This window comes from Passer montanus, unplaced genomic scaffold (assembly GCF_014805655.1).
Source record: "Passer montanus isolate IOZ18808 unplaced genomic scaffold, ASM1480565v1 scaffold45, whole genome shotgun sequence".
Classification (NCBI taxonomy): Eukaryota; Metazoa; Chordata; class Aves; order Passeriformes; family Passeridae; genus Passer; species Passer montanus.
Window position 1 is genome coordinate 1,068,818 of NW_024369373.1, and position 27,134 is coordinate 1,095,951.

The 27,134-nt window shown below is 47.5% G+C and overlaps 1 protein-coding gene across 1 annotated transcript; it reads right to left on the reverse strand.

The window, feature by feature from the left end:
* Nucleotides 1–135: 135 nt before the first annotated feature.
* On the reverse strand, nt 136–27,134 carry ATP2C2 (ATPase secretory pathway Ca2+ transporting 2). Its single transcript, XM_039721293.1, has 27 exons — nt 26,801–27,134; nt 21,398–21,508; nt 20,682–20,798; nt 17,786–17,875; nt 17,307–17,342; nt 17,150–17,211; nt 15,915–16,023; nt 15,689–15,838; nt 15,259–15,327; nt 14,882–14,957; nt 14,599–14,665; nt 13,313–13,437; nt 11,458–11,555; nt 9,959–10,060; nt 9,042–9,131; nt 7,603–7,704; nt 6,889–7,045; nt 5,145–5,315; nt 4,719–4,816; nt 4,579–4,629; nt 3,867–4,033; nt 3,148–3,216; nt 2,952–3,068; nt 2,209–2,356; nt 1,536–1,631; nt 1,009–1,150; nt 136–372 (listed from the first exon to the last, which is right to left on the reverse strand). Exons 1-27 carry the CDS (start codon nt 26,897–26,899, stop codon nt 260–262), a joined length of 2,832 nt encoding a protein of 943 aa, XP_039577227.1. The 5' UTR covers nt 26,900–27,134; the 3' UTR covers nt 136–259.

Here is a 27,134-nt window from a genome sequence, read left to right on the forward strand (position 1 = left end):
GTGAAAATCTTCTTTTGTCTGGGAGTAGCTCAGCCTTCTGGAATACAGTGTTATAAAAATATACCTGCTCTTGGTTTAAAAAAGGAGCCACTCTGGAGGTTTCTGCAGACAGCTCACATGGAGTGGGTAGAAGAGTCTCTGGTGTAAGGACTGTTGGTACAGCTGCACTTGGGTACCTTCAGGAAGGATGTGTGGGTCACAAAGCCGTGGATTGGGATCATCACAGCTCTGTTCCAGGTGTATTTCAGAGCAGTCTCAGTCAGTTGTGACATCCCTTGGTGTGCTTCGGGGGGCAGCAGCGCTGTTCACAGAGTTTGACGAGCTCGGACACCACGAACACTGAGGAAGCCAGGCCGGTGAGGAACAGCAGGTCTGGGAGAGGAGAGAGTGGAGGTGAGCTCAGCTGGGCAGGAATCCCAGCCCTGGGCATTCCTGCAGCTGGGAATTGGGCTGGTGAGCCCCTGGGTACCCTCACTGTGCCCTTGCCAGCTGAGAGTTAGGGACACCAGTGCAGCAGACAAGGGCCAGCACAGCTGGGATGGTCCCCTTGGAGGGTGGAGACAGGAATCATTTGGGATCCCTGCCCCCTGTTTATGACACAGCCTAATGTAGATGGAAAACGGTGTGGTAGAGTGCAATGTACTGATTTAAAAGAAAATCTGTGTTCCATTTCAGCTGGGAAAGGGAAGTTTTAACCCAGCTCTTTACAAAGGGAGTGTCTGCATAACAATCTGAGAAATATCATCACACAGAGCTGGAAAATCTTGGCGTGTCTCCATTTACGTGCAGTAAATCAAAATTCACAATGTAACATGGGATAATATGAACTACTACTACTATTTGGGTACAGCTCTGTGTAAATACACAGAGACTGGAGCCGTTGGTTGATTTCCCCTACCAGTGATGTGCTGGGAGTTAACAGAGCACACTGGGAATGGCATCTGCTTTCTAAAGTCACTTCAAGGAAAAAAATACCCCAAACAAACCATTATTTATTCTGCAACTTACCTAACACTCCTAAATTCTCTGTCTGGAAGATCTTTTGTAGTGGAGGGATGTAGATAACTGCCAGCTGTCCCAAAAATGACCCAAGCACGGAATACAAGAACATGCGGTTTCGGAAAAAGCCGATTTCAAATATCAACTTTGTCTAGAAAAGGGAAAAAAAAAATTTAAAAGTAGCTTTTCCCAATCTCTGTTGGAGCTAAATGACACCCTGTTCCTTTACATTTCATCTTCATTACTTTTTAAGTTACATAAACACTAACTTAGAGCTATGTAATTGAAAGTGTAGTTGCACTTGTAATGGATAATTTTATCTGTAGAGCTTAAGTTAGTGTTTATGTAACTTAATTACACTTAATTGAAAGTGTAGTTGCACTTGTAATGGATAATTTTATCTGTGTAAAAAGTTGATAAAAATCATATTGCTTTAAATAACATTAAAAAAACCCCTTACTATGCAGAATGCTGGTATTCTACTGTTTATGTTTGTGATTTGAGACAAGAAATTACTGCTGACAGAGCCATCTCACCTGAGAGCGACACGTCAAGGCGTTGAAGAGGTCAAAAAACACAAAACAGGTGAAAGTCATCGTTGTGGTTCGAGGAGTTATGCCCCCTTTTGGATTCTGGAAGCACACAGAAATTCATGGGTTAGTTTAACCTTACAAAAATATGCCAATTCAATAGAAGAATTAAATGTTCCCTTTAATGTGCCCAGTCAAATGAAAGGGTAGTAAAACAAAGGAGTAAATCTAGTTCTAGCTATTAGAGGTAGCATTCAGGTCTCTCTGCTAATTTTAAAGTTTATGATCTTATCAACCGTATTTTAAATTCTTAAACTGATGTGGACTTTGAGTAAAGAACATCCTAAATTAAATTACTGAAACTTCAAGTACCAACAGCAATCCATTGTACTTTTCTGCTGGGAAAATGGAAAGCTAGAGGTGAAAAGTCCCTTAAAGTAATGATGCCACATCATGTAATAGGTTTCCCATTCTGGATGGGAAGGACCAAATTAGAGGTAACAGAGGGAGGCAGGAGCAGAGCTGGGAGCTGACCCTGCTCTCTCAGCCCTCTGCCCATACTGATCCTTCTCCATGGGATGAATTCCAGAAAGTCCTTCTCACGTCCTTCAGAAACCACCCTCACTCTGTGCTCCACCCACCCTGATGGAAACAAGATGCGAGTGCAGATTTCCCTCACCTCCTTCCAGAAGACAAAGAGGGTTCCACTGATGATGATGATTGCTGACATGAAGATTTTCAGGATCAGGGATTTGCTGAGGATGGTGTCTGTGATGCACCGGGGGGGCTGCTTGATGGTGTCCCTGTCAACAGGTTCAACCCCCAAGCTGCCTCCAAGAAAGCAGAGGGATGTGTTAATTAATGCAGGGTGTCCCAAAATGTTTATGCTGAGAAACCAGCATGGAGCTGGAGGATGCAATTCTTTGGGACACAGTGTGACTATCCAAGCAAGGTGACATAAGGCCCAAATTTGTCCATGACATGATACCAAAGGTCTTTTCTGCATATTGAGCTGCTAAAATAACATTAGATCATCAGACCACCCCAGAGTGAGAGCTAACTGTCAGAGTGTGCATAATGAGGAAGCTGTAAATTGTATTTAGCTGTAGTTGTAATTAGCAGCTGGATGGTTCCCAAGTCTTGTGATTTTGGGCCATATTCCTACTATTCCCTGGTGGTATTTTCAGGATAACAGGCTATTCCTAGGCAAAAAAAAGGAATAGTTAAGTGTTTCCACCATAAACCAGGAAAATACAGAAAACATCAAGTAAATGTGAAGTCTTTTTAAAAGAGCAGGAGGGAACAGAAGTGCACCTTGGTGAACCACTGATGATTGATGAGCAATCACAACAGTTTGTGTTCCTAGGCCAAATTCAGACATATTAAACCCAAGATTATTTTGCTCATGGGACTCTTCCATACCTCTGTGCGGGTGGCCCATCCATGATGATGTTGATCCACAAGATCTGCATGGCATTGAGTGGGTTGGGTAGGTTGAGCACTGTTGACAGGGTAATTAGGCTCAAAGCTGAAATACTCCTGCAAAGCACAGAACATTATTCTGCAGGGCCTCACCTTGAAGGTGCTTTCACAGCAGCTGAAGCAAACAGGAACTTACGTGCTCAACTGGAACCGGACAAAGTTTTTTATGTTGTAAAATATTCCCTTTCCCTCTTCTATTGCATTCCTGGAAAGGAGAGGGGATTTTATTAAGAACACTCGCACTGTTTTATACTGAGCTCCCTGTGACACTCAAAACAATTGTCTTTTGTAGCCCTTATTTCAGTGGAAGTTCAGAGCCCAGCTCAGGAGGAGGTTGTCAATGCAGCCTCTCACTTACAATTCTTTTATCAACATGTAGATTTGAAAGCTGGGTCACGTGGCCAGGTTTTGGTTCATAAAGCAGGCCTGGGACCTATTTATATACTCACAGTACCCTGCCCACTCTCTCTGTTGTTAACCAACAGAGCATTGCAAATTACATTTTTCCTCTGAGCTTCCTGGATGAGGCAGGATATGAGGTGAAATCATAAAGGTTGAAAAACACCTCCAGGATCACCAAGTCCAAAGTATGACCAAAAAAGCTGTGATCTAGCCAGACTTCTAGGTGCTCTCAGATGCCCAGTTAGCCACAGCAGAGAGGAGACAGGACTTTCAGGTGAAAGGTGGCTTGGTCAGCACCACTTGGAAGGAAAATCATTGTCATGTGTGCAACTAAGGGCGAGTCAGAGCCACCCTGGGGCTCTCCACTTCCACTCCCAGCCCTCCTCACACCACAAGCTTGCTGCAGTGGACAGCCAGCAAAGAGCTGCAGAGTAAGAAAATCTCCAAACCTACATGACTTTGGAGAAGTCATCGTCCACGAGGATCATGTTGGCAGCCTCCTTGCTGACGTCTGTCCCCGCGCGTCCCATGGCGATCCCGATATCCGCGGATTTCAGGGCCACGGCATCGTTGACCCCGTCCCCTGTCATTGACACCACAGCACCAGCCCTCTGCAAGGCCTGCGGGAGGGGACAGCTCAGAGGCCCTCAAGCCAGAACATGGACAAGCCATGCTGGCAATTTCAGAGTCTGGACTGTTTGCTTTGCTTTTTCTGTATCGAAAGATCAGAAGCTCTGTTGGACTCTGAGGGTGAAATGGACTCGGCACCACACAGAGCACAAAGCTCAGACCAAGAATTGGGTCTTTCAGGAGTATAGGGAATGTCACAACTACAGCAGAAGTTGGAAGAAGATAGTAAAACCCTCAGAAATCATTCTCCTGATGTTGTAGCTGCTAATACCTCACTAGTTTTTTTTGTATGCCCGGGCCCAGACTTGCAAGAAAAATAAAATCATAGAATATCCTGAGTTGGAAAGAACCCACAAGGATCATCAAGTCCAGTTCCACAGGTAATGCCTTCAGAGAAACCCCATCTCTAGCTGGGGTTTTACAGCCCTTTAGTTTGAGCTGATGCTTCTGGGGAAGACCAGATCATCCAGAGAACTGAGGCTCCCTCCCCCTTGTTTTTGTAAGGTGTACAATGAATTTCACAGGTTCTTAGTACCTTTATTATTTTTAGTTTGTGCTTTGGACTTGTTCTGAAGAAAATGGAAACCTGAAAAACAACAAAAAAGACAAAATATAATCTCGTATTAGATGGAAGCTATTGGAAGTAGGCTTTTTTATTGTAATCAAAGCCATTACATTTTGGACAGTGGAGGAGAGCTCTGCCTCTGCCAGTTGGTCCAGCTCTTCCCCAGACATGGCTTTCAGCTTCCCATTGCAGAGACCAATATTCTGTCCTGCAAAGAAAAGATACCCACACTCGAAATATGAGTGGATTCTATAATCCTAGCAATGCTGTCTGTGTCTTTTAAGAGGCTTACAGTCAGATTTTGCCATTTCTGGTGCTAAAATAGTGGAATTAATTTACTGGAATTTGGCCCAGAGTTCATAGTTGCTCTATACTCCATTTAATGTTTGTTTCAATGGAAAAGCAAAAACTCAGTGATCTCTAAAGCCTCTACTGCACACACAGAAACGATGATAAAGTTGATAATTAAGGGATAAAACACTTGACTGATGTGGCAGACATACCACAGACCCCAGGAGAGCAGCAAAGTTTGGTACCTATAGCCACAGCTGTTTCCAGGGCATCTCCAGTGATCATCTTCACTGACACACCAGACTCAAACAGGATTTGCACAGCTTCTCTCACCCCAGCCCTTGGGGGATCAATTATTCCCACCAGACCTAGAAATGTTAGTTTGCCAAGTTCTGGACCTGACGCCAAAGCAAGTACTAGTAACAGAGGGGAGAAAAAAAGGACAAGATTAAATTGTTAATGATGTATTTCCATGCTTTAAAATGAATATTTAGAGAATATATTAAATTGCCTGTTTCCCAGCAGAAAAAGTCATTAAAAGCAGATCTTTAGTCATTACAATCAGATCTTGTATAGACACAAAAATTCAGTCCACTAAATCATAGTTTCTCTGAATGAGAGCATTTCCGTTTGACATGTTTCTCTTAGGATTTCTTTCTTTCTTTCTAATTTTAAGCTGTCTACCACGTCTTGCCTAAATGCAGATGGATTAAATCTGGACAGTGTTATGTTAAACCAGACACTGTTAAACTCCTAACTCAAACAATAGCATTCCTGCAAAAACTTACACTTTTTTTAAAACCTAAAAATGTGAAATGTAAATTCAGTTAAACCAGTGAAACTCCCGTCATGTAAACATCCAGGCTCTGAACATTTTGTCTCTGTTCTGGTGCACACCCATTATCATTCAATCATTCTTAGATCACTCAAGGATATTTTGCCAGGGGTTCATGTCAGTGTTGCTTTGATGATGGAATCAAAAGCTGCAGCAGCTGCCTGAGTTAATCACTTCCCTTCAGAGCAGTAATTTGCCATTGCCACGAGGGCAGATAATTTGGATATTGTAAATCAAGCGCTGCACAGGAGCTCCTAACCACAGGACACAGGGTGGGAGAATCTGTACATTAACTCCACCATCCTCCAGATCCAGCTGCCAAGGCTTGTCCTCATCTCCTTACGAGCTGGCAATGGTGTCTGTGTCACTGTGTGGAAGTCTGAGATGTTTCTGAGGGGATGTTGCTGGTGATGAAGGAGGTGACACGTGCACAAAGCTCCTGTGGGCTGTGCAGTTGGGATCAGGAGATCGAGAGATTGGGGCCTAGCAAAGGATTGAACCAAGCTTCAAACAGAAATCTCAGCACTCAAATCCATGTTTGGAACTCCTTCCAAAGTGGATTTTTGTTGCTGTCCTCTCCAAAACCAAAATTGGCAGAGCAGTGCTTAGATCAGGCTCAGCACAAAGCCCTGCAGTGCAGCACCCAGAGCGTGTCCCACACAATCACAGCTCTCCATGGAAGAGAAACACTCACATTTCCAGGGCTTGTTTTCAGCTCCTTTCAAACTCACTAATTTAAACCCAGCACAGAAAACCAGATCAGCTAGCAGGCCTAAGACACGGCCCTTGGCACTCTGACAAGAGTTGGGAAGAGACCATGAAAGTGGTGCTAAGAACTGAGGGCTTTAAGGTGAAACTTGAGATTCAGATTGGAAATTAGGAATCAATTCTTCCCTGTGAGGGGGGGGGGCTCCTGGCACAGGTGCCCAGAGCAGCTGTGGCTGCCCCTGGATCCTGGAAGTGTCCAAGGCCAGGTTGGATGGGGCTTGGAGCAACCTGGGCCGGTGGAAGGGGTGGGAATGAGATGAGCTTTAAAGTCCCTTCAACCCAAACCATTCTGTGATTTTGTGAGGATTGTGCCTCTGCCCATCCTAATCACAACAGAGCAGGAAACTTTTAGGCCAGATAACCTGTAAGAAGCAGTGAGGACTGACCTCGAAGTCCTGAGGAGCCCATTCTCTTTTCTTCCTGCTGGTAGAGGGCTTTTTGCTGGGGTGTGAGTGACAACGAGATGCCACCACTGTTGTACAGAGTGCAGTGCTGGATAACTTCCTCAAATGCTCCTTTCATAAAGTAAATATCTTCCTGATCCTTGAAAGCAAGGAGAGAATACACTTTATCCAAAAAAAGGAGGACATTTTAAATAAGTCATTAATTGTAGGTAGAAAAGATCCTGTTTCCTCTTTTACCTGTTTCAAGAGATGCCCCGGAGCATATATTATGGATAGGATGGGATATTTTTGCTCTGGCCATTTGTCATGTTCAGCCCTCACAGACATGGTGATGAAAAGGTTGGGGAGTTTTTAAACCAGAGCATAACATCAGCCAAAATTAGCTCCCTAACCCAATAAGGGATAAAGGGCCAACCTTTCCTCCCAAACACCAGACTTCTCTCTCCCTGTCAGTTATCTCTAAAAGGCTTTTGTTTTCCTGCTAGAACCACTGTATGAAAAGTATTCCCCCCTCCCATTCAAACTCAGTTTTACAGGCTAAAAATCCACCCAAGCTGGGAATTTTGAGGTTTGTTCCGTTTTCTCCCGACATAGTTAACTCCTGAAAACATTATTTGCTGAAGAGATACCATTTCATGCCCATTGTTGAGGTGTACAATTAGAAACATGAGACCAGCCCTTGCCTGTTTGCTTTACCTGATTTTTCAGTGTGCATTTCACAGCCATCCACTTCTGCTCGGAGCTGAATGGAATTTCCTTCTTTCTTACATAAATGTCCTTTATGTCAGCTAATTCCATCTGAAGCAAGGTAAAACAAAAGGAGCACTGTAAGGCTGGGCATTGCCAAAAGCTGGATGTATTTACTATATCACAAGGATTGACTGTTGACTGTGTCCTTCCAGGCTGTCACATACCAGAGAGCTCAAGAGAAAACACGAGGAGAGCAAAATTCATATTGCAAACCATTTCGTCCCTTTTGGTGTGCCTGATATGGGATAAATTAAACTGGAGTTTGAAGCTTGATTCCTGATAAATTTTTAAAGAATTAGGGAGCTGCTCTGCCTTTTTGTAAGGCTTTGGGTCAAAGGAGGATCAAGTGCATTCCCTAAACTGGACTGAGCAGATTTCTGGGCTTCTTTTCTGGGTTATTTCCCAGCAACTCTACTTGAAAGAAGAAAGGAAATAGCAAACAGAATGGTCAGTCATGGATGTGGTTTTGAATTATCTCCTGATGAATTACACTCAAAAAGCAATTCACAACAAAACCTTTCAGTCCAAACCAGTACACTCCTGCTCCAGCAGAGTGTGGGGGTGTTCCAGGTGAAGTGGGAGACACTGGAAGCTGCTTTTGATCACCTCTGTCCTCAGCTCCCACCAAACCAAAAGATTCAAAAAGAAAAATAGGAGAGACACCCTCCCTCATATTCTGCTATTGCTTGGCTTGAATTCCAGAGCATTTGGGGAAAGGAAATGCCATTGTTTAAAAAGAAAAAAATTAAAAAAACATGACTTCACTGCTAGAGTTACGAGCTTTAAAAGCAGGAGGTAAGACCAGATGTTTGCAGGGGCATCATTTCATCAGGGGCCTCCTGAGCTTCACCTGAGGGCTGAGGCCACAGCCTGGGTGGCACTGATGAGGTGACACCTTGGGCGTTTCACAGCTCTGCCCAGGAGTGTGAATGCAATATTCATAAAAACATCTTGTTTTACATAATCATGACTAGGAAAAAGTAAAAGCCAGCAGATGACCCAAAATGAGGGTGCAATCTGGCCTGGCCTGCTCCTGCCCATTTCTAACTCTTCTCTTCCTCCTGGACGCTTCATTGGCACGTGCAGGAAATAGAAAAAAGGCTGTCCTGTCTGAGCCCAAAAGAAATGCATTACCCAGCCTAAGTGCAGGATTAACCAAACCTAGCCATGATTGCTGCCAGCACAGAAGCTCAAGGGAAGTGTTTGTCCATGACTAAAGGATGGCTGGGAGAGGCAACATCTGAGACCTTGGGCAGAGGGGACAAGGGAGGACCAAAACCAGCCTGGGGAATTAAAAGCAGTCTCACTCTGCTGCCAACATCACAAATCCAGCTTTTATTTATTTATGTGAATTGCAGGGAAATTTTAAACTCTAAGGGTCTTACCTTCATTGCCAGGGCAATGAGAGCTCCTTCTGTGGGTTGTCCTATCACACTGTTTTTCCTGATAACAGCATTATTGACTACACAGCCAGCCTGGAGAAAGGGACAGGTTTACATGAGATATTTTTGTCATTACTGAAGTCACAGCTTTTTCATCTCTTTAAATGAAATGATGGAAGGTTGGGGAATGAAGGGAGGCACATCCCAAAAATTTTGGGAAAAGATTTCCCCTCAGCAGCATCACTTGAGATCAGTTCTTGTCTTTTCTAAAGCCACTTAATGCATACAATACACCAGTATTTTGGTAAAATATAATGCTTTGGATAAATTAACATCAGGAAAACATAAGATACATCTAATGAGCTCATAGATCATGAAAATGAAGGCTCAGTCTCTCCTCCTATTGTTTCTAATGTGCAGCATGAATAAAACAGGACCTAGCCTCCATTTGAGATTCCAGCTCAAATCATTTCACCACCCAAACTCTCCGCTTTAGCCTACAGCTGAATGTTCAAAATTTTATGTAAAGCTGACACAAAACCCAGAGAACATCACAATAAATTTATAAACTGACTGTGTAGCTGGCTAATGTCTAGAAACTGTGCACATTAAAAACCTGGCCAGGGTAAAATGTATTGGTTTCTCCTCTGCCAGAATTGTATTTTTATCCAGAATATCATTGACTCTTGAAGCTGATGGCTCTGGTCTCCCCCTGCATGCCTTATGATCACTGCCTTTCACTCCTAACTTCAGGAATTACATCACACTCAGTCTTTCCATGAGAATGTTTTAGCAAGCCAGTCCATTTTAGAGTTACAAAAGTGTTTGGTTTTTTTTTTTCCACACCAATTATCCAAAGTTATTTGTGTAACTGAAAACTGAATGTAACTATGATAAGCTGCTTCATAATTTATACTTACCTCCACGAGTTTCCCAATGGAGATGTTGGAAAATTCTTTAAGGATCTCCTTGGATGGCAGAAGATAAACATTTCCTTCTCCATTGTAGCCCACCCCACTGACCTGAGGGAGAGAGAGAGATGGGAAATTTCCCCTTTGCCAGGCAGGACTGGACTGCAGATGTGTGCAGGGGGCTGCACTCAAGAAAATTCTCATCTTGAAGGAGTACAGGGGTTCTTCTTTCTCTCTCAAAGCAATGCTTAAAGGAAAGGCTGCAGACAGGTGGCAATATCACATTAAAATGGCTTTTTAGGGACAAAAGGAGTGAATTTGTCCTATAGGGAACTTATTTGCTGTGATTCCAGAAGTCTCCTGCAGCTCAGGGGAGAGATGCAGACCTTTGGCAGTCAGGGCATCACTGGGTTTCTTCAAGCCCTGCCCCCTTGACTGTCTGTCTCTCTTCTGCCTCACATTTTGCATTTCCCCTCATTTTGCACAGAGAGGAATGAACCAAGCAGAGAATGAAGCTGCTCTTACAAGAAATATTCCTGCAGGAGATGGACCAGCAGAGCTCAGTGTCACTGTTGAGTCAGGAACAGGAGTGAAGTGACACATAGACTCCAGGTTTCTTCAGGAGGTTAAACTGAGTTTTATTGAAAACCTATTCTTTTATACACCATTCCAATACAGGTGGACCTGATTGGTCATTTAATCAACACCCCATCACACCACTGGCTAATTAAGAAGACACACTTTGTTAAACATCTTGTGAGAAAACAACTGTCCAAAACACCAGCTGCAAGATTGTTTTAATTCTTTCTCTCAGCTTTCTCAAAACTCCACAGAGTAATTTCTGGGAAGGTTTATCTGGCTTTCTCTCTCTGACCAGACTGTCACATCCACAGGTCAGTGGCAGGCTTCAGAATTTACAGTCAGTGCAGGGAACAGCACTGCCAATCACAGAATGACCAGGTTGGAAGAGACCTTCAAGATCATCGAGTCCAGCCCAGCCCCAACACCTCAACTAAACACTGGCCCCCAGTGCCACATCCAGGCTTTGTTAAACACACCCAGGGATGGTGACTCCACCACCTCCCTGGGCAGAGAATTCCACAACTTTATCACCCTTTCTGTGAAAAACTTTTCCCTGATATCCAACCTGTATTTCCCTTGGCACAGCTTGAGACTGTGTGCTCTGGTTGTGTCAGTGCTGCCTGGAGAAAGAGCCCAGCCCCAGCTGAGCACAGCCACCTTTCAGGAGCTGTAGAGAGTGATAAGGTCACTCCTGAGTCTCCTTTTCTCCAGTGAACATCTCTGTGGGACCTGAGCACTTCTGTACCCTCAGCCCCACCTCTGCTTGTCCACAGGGCTGCAAAAATCCCTTTCTCTGTAGGGGAAGTGACAAAAACTGCTCGCTTTGGGGCTGACCAGCCCGCCTGGTTTGGGTCTGAGTGAACCAAGGGCAGGGTCAGTGCTGCTGGATTCCAGCAGGAAAGGCTGGGTTAGCTGCTCATCCCTACCTCAGCCTGGCAGCCGTCCGAGGTCACGAGGCGCGTCACCGTCATCTCGTTGGCAGTCAGAGTGCCCGTCTTGTCTGAGCAGATGACATTGCAGCAACCTGGGGCAGGGATGCCTCAGTCAGAACTGCTAAATAATGCAGCCCAGCAGTGAGATTGAGAGGAGGGAGAACAAGTTTCACTCGTGGTGTTTGGACTGCACTGGTGAAATGGGGGGGGGAAAAGATTTGAGGGAAGGATTTGAGTGCACACCAGGGCATTGTGAGCCTCATTTGGGTGTGAGATGTGGTAGGGGACACCTGAAGAGGGACACATTGTCTTAGTTAATGTTTCTGAGTTGCAATATCACTCAACAGAACAGCTGCTCTATTCCAAAAAGACAGACCCAATTCCCACCCTGCCAATTAAGCCTTGCTTCTCTAAATCAGGAGCTGCAGCCCTTCCCTGCCTCACCAAGGGACTGTGAGAGGAGATGGGTTAGACTGTCATAAAAAATACTCAAAGATCCACATCTAAGAGCAGAATCTGCCCCTTGGCTCTGCTTTGTGCCAATCCTGATCCAGCAAAGCACATTTTTCCAGACCCCATTTACAAAACACCACAAAAGGGTGAATTAGCAGAGGCACCACTTTCCAGACAGTTTCTACTCCCAAGAAGGGGGGAAATGAATACAAAACAAGCATCAGGCTCCAGCTCCCCTCTGGGTGTGAATATCTTCCCTGGCTCTGGAGGTGATCACAGTGCTCAGGCACAAACCCCATGAGCACAGTGACCTCCAGGTAAAAGCCTGGAGAGAAAATAAAGCAGATTGGGCTGCAATTAAATGAATCACACTTTGGAAGGATTAGCAGAGAGCAAAGCTGTGACTTCCAATACCTCATTTTCAGTGTCTGATAATTAAAGGAGGATTGTTTTTCTCCTTTTCAGGAGTTTCACAGCCAGTTTTGGCTGTGCCTTCCCTGCACCTGCAGTTCCGCCTCTGTGGGCGCAGCCCTAGCAGAACAAATTCCCTCAGGAGGGAAAAGCTGTTTCAGATGTCCTGAGTCGGGGCAGAGACAATAAAATCAGGCTGATAAGATTCCTTAACTGCAGAACAAACAAGGGCAGTTCAAACAATAGCAGTGTTTCCTAAGAGGACAGGTTTTAGCTGCAGGATGTGGACGTGCAGCAGATTTTGGGAACTGCACGGACCAGCCTCGGTGTTTATTGTGCCTTTAATGAGTGGTGCTAAAGAGACACCGTGTCTCCTCCTCCACATCCCTGCCACCCTGACCCAGGGCAGGGCAGCAAAGCCTGGACTGCAGCCATCTGGGAGTGAGGGACAAATTAAAGACAAGGGGAGGTGGAAGAACAATTCCATCCCGGTGTGTTGTGCCCTGCAGCTGTGGGGATGTGCTGGACACCTTCTCAAGTCCCCTCTGTCCCCTCTCCATGACCTTTTGGATATCAGGGAGATGGCCACCGAGCCTGCAGAAGGAAAAATGGCTTTATTTCTGCTGTCAGGAAGAGGATGGGGAGGTTTTTTTAGCCAGACACTGAAGAAGTGGATGGGATGGACTTGCAGGAGGATCCCACAGCATGGAGAGGAAGGAGAAACAAAGATTTTAACCCAAAGTGTGTCTGCTCCCTGTGGGCTGGGCTGCACCATTCCAAGCATGTGCCTGTGTTCATACAACCAAACTAAGGGAGAAGGGTGAGAACCACAGGGTAGAAAATGCATTTAATTCTGAGTGGGTTGCTCTGTCCCAGTAAGCCTATTCCAAATTTATTTTTCTGGACCAGCCTGTGGCTGCCCAGCCCAGCTCAGATTTTGGAGCCTGGCAGGTGACCAAGCCGTGTGGCCCCTCTGCAGCCTTACCTAAGGTCTCCACTATGGGCAGCTTCTTCACAATCACCTTTTTCTTGGCCATGCGCAGCACTCCCAGCACCAGGGTGACAGTGACCACGATGGGCAGGCCCTCAGGGATGGCAGCCACGGCCAGGCTGGGGACAGCAGAGACACAACAGCCTCAACACGGGGGCCAAACCACAAGTACTGACCCAAAGGTGCCAAAGGGACATCCCAGGGCTGGGTTTTCCTAAGGGGATAACCACTGGGACACTGTAAATACAAAAGCAGGATACAATACAATCCTGGCACACTTTAAATACAAAAGCAGGATATTTATCCAGCCCTTCAAACTTTTCCTGGATGATTCTGACAGAGCAGTTATTTTTCTTCTTTACTTTGCCAAAGAGCAGTAATTTCTGGTTGAAAAGCACGGGTGTAGAGGCTGGATTTAATTTCATTTATTTAACTTTCTGAGGATGGGAGTTGAATATTCCTTGGCATCAGGGCTCACCTGCTCTCTTACCCCACAATGTGGGGGACAGAATCAGCTCCCCAGATGTCCCCACCATCAAAACCTGTGACACCTGATATGCTGGAAAAATCCAGTCTGTATATTGGATATTAGATATTCCTTGGGAAACTCTGAATGCTTCCAGGCATGTGCAAAATGAGACCTTACAAAACCATCATCTGCCCTCCAAAACTCAGCATTAACCACTTTCCTTTGCCACCACATCCCCTAGGAGAGAGGAAGGTGGCACTGAGTCAGGTTTGGCTTCTCTGTTGTCTCCTCACCTGGGATTTTTTTTTCCTTTCCACAGAACACTTTTTTAAAGAATTGATTTTTAGAACCATGACAACACCAAGTGAACAGGTTTTATGGGCACTGCTGAAAACACATTTTTATTGTGTTTGATTAAGAAGCTGTGCACACTTCTTTATGCTGTATGAGGTGTGCATTCCTTTCTTTAGATGTAAATCCAGCAGGAACAGCACAGAGTAATATTTGCTGTTGGTACACTCCCACTAAATTCACAGCACAGATAGGAAAGGGCACTCACAGCAGGATGAGGTAGAGATGCCAGTGAAGATTTCCAAGATAACAGTTTACAAAATTAAATAAACCCTCAAGCTTGGTTCTGTTTTTCTCCACTCTGTTTAAACCCCACATTAATTTTGCCAGTGCATGAGAAATATGTATTTGTGAAAGGTTTTACTCAAGTTCTCTTATGTGAAAGGTCCATTGTTTTGAACAGGGAATTCCTTGGGATGTTTCATTAGAAATGAAAGAGAAAGGGCTCTCCAGTCCTCACCTGACTCCAATGGTGAACATGCTGAGGAGATGCTTCCCCTGCAGCCAGCCAATGAGCATTATCAAACCTGGGGGAGTGGGTAAAGGATCTGATTAAAAAACAAATTAAAAAATTCCCTAACCTGTTTTAGCTGATGTCGTGGAACTAAAAATGCAATGAGGAACCCAAATCTCCCTGCTGGAACCCCCAAAGTCTAGGTAACCCAGGCCCACTAGTGCTTTTGGAAGAGCACAGAGGGATCCCACAGCCAACCATGCAAGTGTGAGCCCTGCATCCCACTCACCGATGATCCCAAAGGAGAACAGGGTCAGCTGCTTCCCCAGCCTGTCCATGCTCTTCTGCAGAGGAGTCTTGGGAGTCTGGAAAAGTTAGAGATGACTGGATTTTCTTTGGTTCTTGTGTGGGGTGAGGAGATGATGGTTAGCCAGAACAAGTGTCCCAACAGTCCTGGTTTCAATCCATGGTCCCCTGTGCTTTTCCCTCAACCCTCCAACAGGCAGAGCCTGCCCTGTCCTTCTCTGTCACTTTGGTGTCCCTCACTCACATGGGCATTTTGTGGCAGAAGCAGAACTGAGCCCAGTGCACTGGCTCGTGGCACTGCTCCTGCTCACAAGCTTTCATCCAGGACACCCAACATTTCCCCAGACAGGGCTGTGTTACCTCCTCAGCCTGCATCATCTTGAACACCTCGCCAAACTGGGAATTCTCACCCGTGCCAATAACCACGCCCTGGAAAAAGGGAAAAAGAGAGATGGAGGTGGAAAAACCTAGAGAATCCCAGACTGGTTTGGGATGAAAGGGACCTTAAGCCTCTTGTCCCACCCCCTGCCATGGCAGGTACACCTTCCACTGTCCCAGGGTTCTCCAAGCCCTGTCCAGCCTGGCCTTGGGCACTGCCAGGGATCCAGGGGCAGCCACAGCGGCTCTGGGCACCCCATGCCAGGCCCTCCTCACCCTCACAGGGAAGAATTCCTTCCCAATATCCAACCTAACCCACCCTCTGTCATCCACCTTTTCCTGTCTCCCCATGCCCACACCAAAAGAATCTGTAATTAATGGCCAGGAAAAGATCAGTGATGTCAGGACTCACTTTCCCCTTCCCGTATCGCACCAGGGTCCCCATGAACACCACATTGCTCAGCGTGGTGATGTCCCCAGCTTCCAGCAGCACACCCTCAGTCTTGTTGCAAGGCTCAGCTTCTCCAGTAAAACTGGATTCATCCACCAGCAGATCTGTAACCTAATTTAAAAAATGCATTTTTGGCACTGTCAAGACAAGGACTTTGCCAGCCAGCCTCGTTTCCAGCTGAATTTACCTCGATGAGCCTGAGGTCTGCAGGAACCCTGTCACCCACAGACAAGTAGATGATATCTCCAGGCACCAGCTCTCGTGCTAGAAGGTGCTGCAGTTTTCCTTCCCTTAAGCTACAGGAGTAAAATGGAGAAAAAAGAAGAAAGGGAAGCAGGCTGTGAGGGTTTTATTCCTTCTGCAAGCTTGGGAATGTGGCTGGCAGGAAAGCAAGAAGCCTTGCCCCAGAGAGCCTCCAATGTAAATAAGAACAGAAAATCTTCATAGCAATGAGCAGAGGATTATGTTCAGCCTGGGCTTGGTTTTAATTCATAAATAGGTGGGCAGGTTATGGATGATTTACATTTCAGAAGTGACTTAAACATTATTTATACAATAAGAAGTTGTGCTTTCATGCTTTAAATAATGAACTGCAGATTCTTGAACCTAAAAAGAGGCTTTTTAAAGCTAGAATTACACCTGGCATTCCACTGTTGCATTCAAAGTGGAGCCTTCCAGGCAGCTAGATGCTTCTGGTGTCATATCATAAATAAATAAAGAAACAACAGTGGGGTTTGTAAGCTCCAGGGTGAACTTTGGACCAGAGGAAAACTCACACCTCTTTGGCAGGGCAAGGCTTCCCTGAGCTTCACAACTTATTCCTGTTGGCCATGAGAAAACCGATTTGCAAAGACATAAATAGAAAATATTTCCTGTGATTTCCAGCACTGATAACAAACATCAAAGCCGTGGGGAAAGCAGTGTCTGATCCAGCCTGCAGCTGCTCCATGGGCTGTGACCTGGCTGTGCCTGTGCCTGACACGTGTGTGCAGCACCAGGCAGGACAGGAACCCCATCCCACCTGCACCTGCACTCAGGTGCTGCTTTGTGCTCAGCTCTTGTGGGGAAAAACTACCCTAAAGCAAAAAAATATATATACACAGGTGATGTTTTTCCTGCCTGGGGAGAGACAGTGAATGCAGGATGCTGCAGGGATGTGGAGCAGGGTTTTTCTGGGACCCTCCTGTCTTAGCATTTATTCAATTCCACAGCGTGCCTACTCCCTATTTCTAATTTTTTCCTAATAATTAAACAAAAAATCCAATAATTTCTGATCAATACTCATTATTTCATCCCCTTCCCCTGGAACTGCACCTGCTCATGGTGCCACCCGTCCAGAGACCAGGTTCTCACTACATGCACAAGAACCTGGAATAATTCTCTTTTCCCTTTCCCTGTTCCCCTGCTGCAGCCCTGTCTCACCAGTTGCACTCGGGGGGCACCAGCTTGTTGAGCTCCTCCAGAGACTTTTCCGAGCGATATTCCTTGCAGAGGAGAAGGGAGAGGGAAGCCAAGTTACAGCAGCAGAGGGCTCTGTCCTGCTGGCCATGGCCACGGAGCAGAGCTCTGCACAACCCACCTGGATGAAGGCCACGGTGACCACGATGAGCACGGCCTGGGAACAGAGCGGGGACACACGTGTGGGCACAGGGACGGGCTGGGGCAGGACAGGGGCCACCACCGTGGGGACAAAGGACAGGTGACACCGACCACGGGGGATAAAGGACAAGTGACACCCACTGTGGGGACAAAGGACAGGGGCCACCACCGTGGGGACAAAGGACAGGTGACACCCACCGTGGGCATGGGGGACAAGTGACACCTGCCATGGTGATGAGGGACAGGTGACACCCAGCATGGGGACCAGGACAAGGACTACCATCATGGGGACAAAGGATAGGTGTCACATGGGTGATGGGGTCACCATCACCAGGTGACACCCACCATGGGGATAAAGGACAGGTGACACCCACTGTGGTGATTTGCGACAGGTGACATGTACCATGGTGATGGGGACAGGTGACACCCACCATGGTGATGGGGACAGGTGACACGTACCATGGTGATGCTGGCGGCGTCCTCGTACTCCTTGGTGATGACGCTCACTAGAGCCGAGGCCAGCAGCAGCAGGATGAGGGGGTTTTTGAACTGAGAGCACAAGGAAAATGTGGAGGGAGAGGTGCTGAAGGTGAGCTGGCTGCACACCCTGCAGGAAGGGTCCCTCACGAAGGATTACAGCAGGAAGGGTCCCACAGGAAGGGTTCCAGCAGGAAAGGTCCCACAGGAAGGATTCCTCTGGAAGGATTCCTCAGGAAGGGTCCCTCAGGAAGGGTCCCTCAGGAAGGGGCCCACAGGAAGAGTTCCACAGGAAGCCTTTCAGCAGCAAAGGAAGGCTCCCTCATGAAGGGTCCACAGGAAGGGTCCCTCAGGAAGGGTCCCGCAGGAAGGGTCCCTCAGGAAGGGTCACTCAGGAAGGGTTCCAGCAGGAGGGGTCCCACAGGAAGGGCTCCACAGGAAGGGTTCCAGCAGGAAAGGAAGGGTCGCTCAGGAAGGGTCCCTCAGGAAGGGACCCTCAGGAAGGGTTCCTCAGGAAGGGTTCCAGCAAGAAAGATCCCCACAGGAAGGATTCCTCTGGAAGGGTTCCACAGGAAGGGTCCCTCAGGAATGGTCCCACAGGAAGGGTTCCAGTAGGAAAAGTCCCACAGGAAGGGTCCCTCAGGAAGGGTTCCAGCAGGAAAGGAAGGGTCCCACAGGAAGGGTCACTCAGGAAAGGTCCCACAGGAAGGGTCCCTCATGAAGGGTCCCACAGGAAGGGTCCCACAGGAAGGGTCCCGCATGAAGGGTTCCAGCAGGAAAGGAAGCGTCCCACAGGAAGGGTCCCTGGGTGGTTCTGCTGCAGGACCCTCCTTGCATCATGGTCAGGTTCTGCAGTTCCTGGCCCACAGGGGTTGGGTGGCCTTGGGGACCAGCAGGATGAAGTTCACACCAAAACACCTGAATCCCCCCACTTTTCCCCTTTTTGCACAGGCACTGCTCCCCGTTTGCAGACACAGAGCTCATTCCAAAAGCTTCTTAGATGTACAGTAAGGACAAACAAAACCTTTACTGTCTTTTTAGAATCTGAAACCAGAAATCCTCTTTCTTCTTCTTTTTCATTTTTTCTTTAATTAATCTGCTCAAATCTTCACTGGACTGAGGGCTGTGGGAGTCAGGTGCTCACTTGTTTCACTTCTAAACAGAGATTTTGAGGCCCCTTTTGCTACCTGAGAAAATTGCAGCTCTGTTTAACTGATGTGGGAATTGATGGAAAGGAATTAAATGGATAAAGATAAATCTGCCTGCTTTGTGCAACAGATGTGTGGTGATGCTCAGCAGGAAAGCCAGGGTTTAAATTTATTCCTGGCTGGATCCAAAGGTGAAAGTCCCTCCATTTCTCTTTAGAAAACTGAGGCAAAGGGGATGTTTACAAAAATAGCAGCTGGAAAAAGCCACAGCAAGGGGATGCTGGGTGTGAATGGTGCAGGACCAGAGGCACCAAAAGGTTGCAGGAGGATCAGAGATGTACCAACAAATCCCTTTGGTGTCCCTGTAGGAGAAGCTGGTTCTTAAGGCTGAGCAGATAAAAACACCATCTCACTTTTTATCAGGAATAAAAGAATCCTTGGAGTGACTTAGTGATCTTTACCACTAAAGCTTGAAGAATATCAATCATATAAAAAAAAGGGATAAACCACAAAATAAAAATGAAGTCTTTCAAAGCAACTCAAATACTTGTGATTCAACTAAGCAAGATATTCAAATCACTGGTTGGAAATGAAAAATAAAAACAAACAAAAAAAGGCCCTTCTTGTCTGGTTGAAAGCTCTCAAAGAGAGGTGAAAGACGTATTAAATACTGATGAAAAGTAGATAATAAAAGCAAAACTCAAGGATAACTCAACTGGGGAAAGAGAAGATAAGGAATATAATTTTCTGCCTGGATTTTGGGGGCAGTTGGTGGGAAATTGTGGATGTCAACAGCACATGGCACAATTTCTGAATGTACCTGTCACTGGTGTGTCACTGACAGAGACCCTGATGCCTCAGGTTTTGGCTTTTCTATTTTTCACATTCTGTGCTGCTTTAGTGTGTGGGTCTGGGCTTCACATGAGGGGATGGTGAGCTCTGTGCACAGAGCAGGGAGACAAAACAATTCCTGCTCCAGCTGGGCACCAAGGACAAATGATCCAAATCTCAGCCCCAAGAGCACAAACCCCGTGGGCTGCAGAGAGAAAAACAAGAACAATGGGACTGCAGGGGCTGCAGCTGGAACTGGACAATGAACTGCAATGTGCACATGGAGCAGAGCTGATCAAAGTGAGAGACTCTGTGACCAATTGTCAATTTTTTTTTTTTTTTTTGGTGGCCATTTTGGGTTTTGCTGCCCAAGGTGGATCCATTGAGGGCTCTTAATAAATCCCTACTTTATTCTTTATCTCCTCTGAATAAATCCCTACTTTATCTCCATCTAGCCTCTGTTCTGGGTCAGCCTTCACAAGGCATCAGCCCTAAAACTCCCCCGAGCTCCCCAGCTGCCCCTTTTCTGGAGGGACAGCCAAAATCAGAGCATCTTCCAGCCACCACTAGAGAAATTTCACAAATTTCTCACTTGCCTTAAAGGGAATAAATATGCTGCAGCAATCTGATCTACAGCGTTTGATTAGTGGGCTGTGTGGAGATTAAAAAGTTCATTTCTGTTTGCAGATGTTATCTGCACCCTCAGGGAGCTGCAGAGGAGCCTCACAGTGGTTTTTCCCAGGAGAAGGAGCAGTTCCTGTGCCCAGGGCACAGCCTGTTCCAAGGCTCAGCCTCTGGAAGTAGAAACCCCGAATATTTCAATGCAGGCACACGCTCAGAGTAACCCAGGCAGATTTTGTTTCTGCCAAGAAATAAAGATCTGTGCAGAAAATCCTCACCTGGTCCAGATATTTCTTCCATATTGGCTCTGTGTTCTCTACTGAAAATTCATTCCAGCCGTGTTTTGACCGGCGCTGGAGCACAGAAAACTCAGAGAGTCCAGTCTGTAAATCAACCTAGAGGGGGAAAAAACCCAAACCCATTTCATATTATAGTTACAGAAAACTTATTATGTCAATTAAACATAGTAAGTTTAAACCCCTATTAGCAGACTAGGCAAGATCTTCATGGCTCAGTCCCACATGAAAAAAATTAATCTGTCTATTGTTTTTCTGTTTAAATATGTATTTTTGTTATACCATCAACCACCACAGAAACCCATAAAGTAAGCACAAGTTAATTAAAAAAAAATTATATTTCCACAAGGGAGAAATTATACCATAGATGACAAATTAGAAATCTAAAATAGTGAAAGAAAGAAGGATTCTCTGGTTGCGCTGTGTATTTAAAGAGAAAATAAAAATAAATACACCCTGACAAAACTCAAAGGGAACAAAATGAGAAGGGATAAAATCTATTCTGCCTGGATTAAAAAAATGCTTAGGTCAGAAACCAAAATACAGCCAAGCACTAAAGCTTTCCCTGACAGTGGGGACCCTCAGAGGATCCATCCCACAAGAAGGAAGAGGAATTGGGCACTCCAGGAGTTTGCAAGGCATTAAAGGCTGATTTTGCAGCTCAGGCCCTTCCCACATTCCCAAGGGCAAATCCTCACGTTTAGGGCTCTTGCCAAGTCCTCCTTGTGGCATTTGCAGGCGTCCTTCGGGGGCAGGACTGCCACCTCCTTCTCCTGCTGGATGATTTTCAGCTCACACTCCTCCTGGGGCTGAGTGAACACAGCAGAGCCATCGTTAGGTGAGAGCAGTGTTAATTAAAGCTTTCCAGCACCTCCTTGCTTCCTCCCTTCATCCCATTCCCTTCCCTCCCCTTGCCAGCTGGGCTCCTTCAGTCACTGCAACACTTCCCAAATCTCAGAGCTTTAATACCAGCTCTAATTAATCCTGAGTGCAGGCTCAAAGGCAGGGGAAGGTTCTCGTGTTGGGAGAGAGGCTGTGAGGAGCTGGGGAACCACAAAGAGAAGCTCATGGTGCTGTTCAGGAAGGGTTTGTGCTGTTTGAGTGTCCTGCCCCAGAGCAGCTCTGTCCCCTGCCAGTGTCTCACAGCCCAGACTCGATGCTCAGAGCAAGGAAAACACTTTTCCCCATGTGAAAATATAATAAATGAACTGAAAATGTGAGCTAGAAATGTGAGGCAGAAGGAGAAGCGAAACCTCCCCTCCTGTGTCCAGGGCTGCTTTGCTCCACCACTGACTCTGCAGCTGCCTCCAGGCAGGGTAAACCCTTCCTGCCCATCCAGGCAGCCCAAACCCTCAGCATCCAACCTCTCCCTTCCAATTCCCTTCATTTCCTTCTCTAAAATACACTTCCCACAGCAGCAGCATCCCCAAAACCTCTGCCAGGCCCACGATGAAGGCACTGGGATCAGACAGAGAGGGAGAAATCTCCCCCTTCCCAAGGGCAGGAGCTCCACTCCCTTTTCCCTCCATCCATAAAGCCCAGGAGTGTGTGTTCATTAAGAAAGGAACCCCCAGAGAGCGTGGCAGGCTTTTGGCACCAGCTCCCAGCACCCTGGAGTGTTTGCTGTGGGATGCACTCAGCTCTGGCTCATCCTCCTGCAGGGGTATTTGGGGACTTGAATATTCAGGAACTTTCTACGAACATCCAGGGCTTCACAATCTAAAGCCTGAGATAAATGCAGAAATCATAAATGCAGAAATCATAAATGCAGAAGATGTCCTTGGCTGTTTTCTCATGGAGCTGGTTTCAGTTTTGGGGTTTTTGGAGAGCTCGGAGAATCTCCAAGCCCTGCTCCTGACCAGGCTTTAGCCATATCCATCTGTTGCAGCCCCTTTTTAGAGCCATTTCCTGACCCACAGCCCAGCTGCCACCACGAGGGATGCCAGCACCCCCTGCTCCCAGTGGAACAGCACAGGAGTCTGCTGGGACCCCTTGGTCTGGGCAGGGCTCATTTAGAAACCATTTTGTCCCAAGAACAGCTTGCCTTTCCAAACCCCCAGCAATTTGCCCATGATCCCCACGGATTTTCCCACATTTCACTCAAGCTGGTGATCCCATTTTGCCCGGACAAGCTGCAGCACTGCTCCCCTTTTTTGAGCCATCCCAGCACTGGACATCACCTTTATTTCCACATCTCCTTAACAGACCTCTTGAGAAGGGACAAAAACACCCCTTCCATGTTTAAAACTCATGATTTATTGTATTTATATCCCTGTTTGGGTGTCCTGGCTGTACAAATCCATCAGTTCCCTGTAACTTTGCTGACATCCAGACACTGAAATCTCAAAAGCCACTTATGGAGATGGAAGGGTTTGGAGGGAAGAAAACACAAGGCTGCCATGGATAGACACATCCTGGAATTCCCTGATTAATGTGGCCTCTCCAGGCTCCTCTGTGCTGCAGGTGACACACACAGGTATCAAGGTACAGCTCTGCCCTGGAGGAGTTTAAATTTTAATGAAAGCAGCTAGAGGGCAGGAAGAGACCTGGACATGAAGATAACATGCCTGCAGTCCCCAAGGGAACAGGGCCCAGCTCTATCAGCAACATTTACCTTCAAAAAGGTGTGGAGGAAATAAATGACAAGGCCCTGGATGGTCTGAGCCCTCTGGTTTCTCCAGAAATGCTGCAGCTCCCTGCTCCTGCAGCCAGATGCTGGTGTGACAGGAACAGCTTTATTGGGATGAGTTACCTGCACTCTGAGCTACACCTGAAAGGGGTTCTCCCACCAGAACAGCCCCTGAAATGCATCATGAGGCCCCAGATCTCTCCTCCTCCTCTGCATGTGCTGCCTCTGCATGTGCTGCCTCTGCATGTGCTGCCTCTGCAGAGCCCCTGTGTCCCAATCCCATTCCACCCCCTGGATGTGGGGCTCCAGGCAGTGCCCTGTGCAAATCCCTCCACAAATAAACCTCTCCTGGAGCATTGCTGGCTTTTGTGTTTGCATTGCAAAGCAGATGTGGGTTATCCACAATATCCATTTACATTCATAACCTTTATCCTTGCAGACTCCACACAGCAGGGCAGGAAGAAATAACAAAAGGGGAATTATCACTTTATCTATTGATAAAGTGATCAGGAGATAGTGGAGGCTGTAAAGAGCAGCTGGTGTGGCTGGGAGCCACCTTGGAGGTACCTGAGCATCCCTCATCCCAAAACAATCCATCAATTGTGCCACTGAGGAGCCCATGTGGAAGAAAGAGAGCATGGGGCTTTCTGCAGAGCACACAGCCCTTTTTGTGTACTCTGGCAAACAGCCCAAAAGATCAGTGCTCGGGATTTTCCCCCACCTCTGCCTCTGCTGAGGCTTTGCATATTCTCTTCCCTGTCTTAGGTTACTTTGGACCAGCTAATGGACTGCAATCCGGAGTGGGCTGGGTTATTTAGTCTACATGAAGCCCTTCCAAACATTAAACTTTGTCCCTGCCAAAAATCCAATAAATTAATCATTCTCTCCAAAGCCTTTTACATTTCTTCTTTTTTTTTTTTTTTGGGTGGACATGGCAGGCAAAAAGACCCATGTTGCAGGGGTGCAGGCAGAATGCAGAATCCAGCCCAGAGCAACCCTCAGCCCTGCAGGTGAGAGCTGCCTTGCTGGGCTTCCCTCTCCAAGCTCCCAGCCCTTTCCCACCACCACCACCACAATTTCTGTACCTCCCACACCATTTCCCACTCCCCTGTTGTACATCTGTCAACACAATTCCAATGTTTTTTACATGAAACAATGATCTGGTCCCCCTGCTTGCAGATATAAACCTCAAAATAGTTCTTTTGATTGTCCAAAAGGCCCCAGGTTTACCAGTAAAGCTGATTTGAAGCACCCAGCTGCAGCCCCTTGAGAGTCCTGCCCTGGGCTGTGCCCACTGGGGTGCCCCTGCTACATGGGCAGAGGGAAAGGAGGATGTAAAGAACCAGTGCCCAGGCTTTTCTCCCACTTTCACACACACTGGGACGCTCAGAAGAGAAATATTTGACTGTTCTTCCTATTTCTGCAGGAAACACACAATTCTCCTAAACTGGAAGTCAGCCCCACATGAATTCCCCTGGTTCTGCGTGGGGCACTGCAGGAAAGGGGTTAAACCATGAGCCTGGACAGGGCTGGGTGTGTGCTCTGCTGTGCCAGGGCAGTGCCCTGCCAGCTCCAGGTAACACCATGGCCACGGGAGAGCTGGCCAGCACCCCACAGTGACAGAGTGACAGCTCTGGGGCTTTCCTCCACAGGAAATGTTTCTGAAGGCATTTCCTCACAAACACTCGGGCATTTATCCTGCCTGGAGTCCCATCAGATCACCTGGAATCACACCTTCATGGCCCAGCACAGGGCTTTGACCAAAATATTTATAAGATTGAAAGTGCTCTGCAACTATTTTCAAGTAAAGAAGGAAAATGCCATCAAGTAGGGGGGAAACAAGCAATTTACCAGCCTAAATCATACTCTGGGAATAAGTTCTTGATTTACCAGGTTCTTATTTTCATTTTACACTGCAGTCTACCTCCTACCCTGTGCCAAAGCTCTCCTCACCTCCCTCTCTGCAAGGACCAGAGCTAAAATTCAAGAGGGGTTTAGATTTAGGAGCAAATACATGTCACTGTTTATTTTGGCACAGCATAAATGGTGCAGCCTAAGAACAAGCCAGCCTAATTGCCAGTGGCCTCCTGCCTACGTGCAATCAGAAATCTCAGCTTCCCACCAAGCCAGGTCACAGGGACTTTCTGTAACCTCATCAAGATCTCCTTTTCCTGGGGTTTTGAGCTCTGGGTGAGCAGTGCAGAGCAGCATCACCCCCTGCCCTGCACAGGGTGAGAGTTCAGTGCCTCATTTTCTTCTTCAGTGACACTGACCCACCCCACACTGGGCAGACAAGCCTCAGAAAGGGGATTAGCTGAAATGATGTCTGGGAAAGGCTTCAGTCTGTCAGGAGAAGCTCATGAATCTCTCCAAGTGTGTGGATGGATGGATGATCTCCCATTGGGATGGGAGTAAGGGCAGGGCCCACGTGCTGAAGGAATTACACAAATGGGGTTCACGTGGCAGAGCACCCAACCCATCTGCCATGTGCCAGAAAAACTGGGGCTTGAGCCATGGGAACCTTGTGCCGAGCAAATAGTCAAATAATCCCAGACTGGAAGATTTTGTGGTGAAAAACCAAGAAGAACAGCAAATATGTCACCCACACCACCACTGGCCACTCCATCCGTGCTGGGGACAGGGAGGGCACATCAGTGCAGCATTTTTCAGGAAAGGAAAGAGGTATTTCCCAGTGGACTCTGCAGCTCTGAGCCAAAAAATCTTCTTGGCCACTGGCTGCCAGCCCTGACTGCAGGAACAGCACAGAGAGAGCCCGAGGGTCACAGCCCCAGGGTGACAGCCCTATGGTCACATCCTGAGGGTCACATCCTGAGGGTCACAGCCCCAGGGGGACAGCCCTAGGGTCGGAGCCTAATGGTCACATCCCAAGGGTCACAGCCCAAGGGTGACAGCCCCAGGGTCACATCCTGAGGGTCACAGCCCCAGGGTGACAGCCCTAGGCTCAGAGCCTGATGGTCACATCCTGAGGGTCACAGCCCCAGAGTCAAATCCCAAGTGTCACAGCCCCAGGGTCACATCCTGAGGGTCACATCCCAAGGGTCACAGCCCCATGGTCACAGTCCCTCTGCCAGTGACCAGCACTGGTGGCAGGGATACCCTGAGGACAGGGGAGCCCTGCTCTCCATTTCCCCTGTTGTGCCCACACTCCCACAGCGCTCCAGGGCTCTCCCACACTCTTGCCTAGTTTGGAAGCTCCTCAGAGCAGGGAACAAAGCTCCTGGGCAGGATTCGGGTCTCAGCTCTTGGATTACGGCATAGAAACAAGGCTCCCCATGGCTCCTGACCCTGGCAAGCAGCACCCACCTGATCCCCTGCTCCCGGAGCCGCCGGGCTCGCACGGAGCGGGGACAGCGGTCTCGAGTTACCGGCGGGACAAAGCAGGAGAAGCGCACAGAGCGAACCCCAACCACACCAACTATTTCAGCAGGTCCGGGCAAGAGGCAATCCTCACCTCCTCTTCCTGCTCGCCGCTTCCCAGGGGCTGATATTTCTGCACGAAGCGGAGGAGCGACCTTTTCTGGAAGAATTTGGTGATGCTCCCTTCTCCCATCTTCGCCGCGCCCCGGGGCCGGCGGGCTGGGACCAGCGGGACCAGCGGGCTGGGACCAGCGGCAGGGCTGGCTCGGTCTCCCCGGCAGCTCGGGGTTACCTGCAGGGAGAGAGAGGCACCTGGAGCTGCCGCCAAGTCACGCCTTCCCTCGGCCGCCGGAGCCCGGGGAGGTGCGCGCCCTGCCCGCTGCTCCCATAAAAGCCTGGCTGTGTGTGACACCGGGCTGCCACACCAG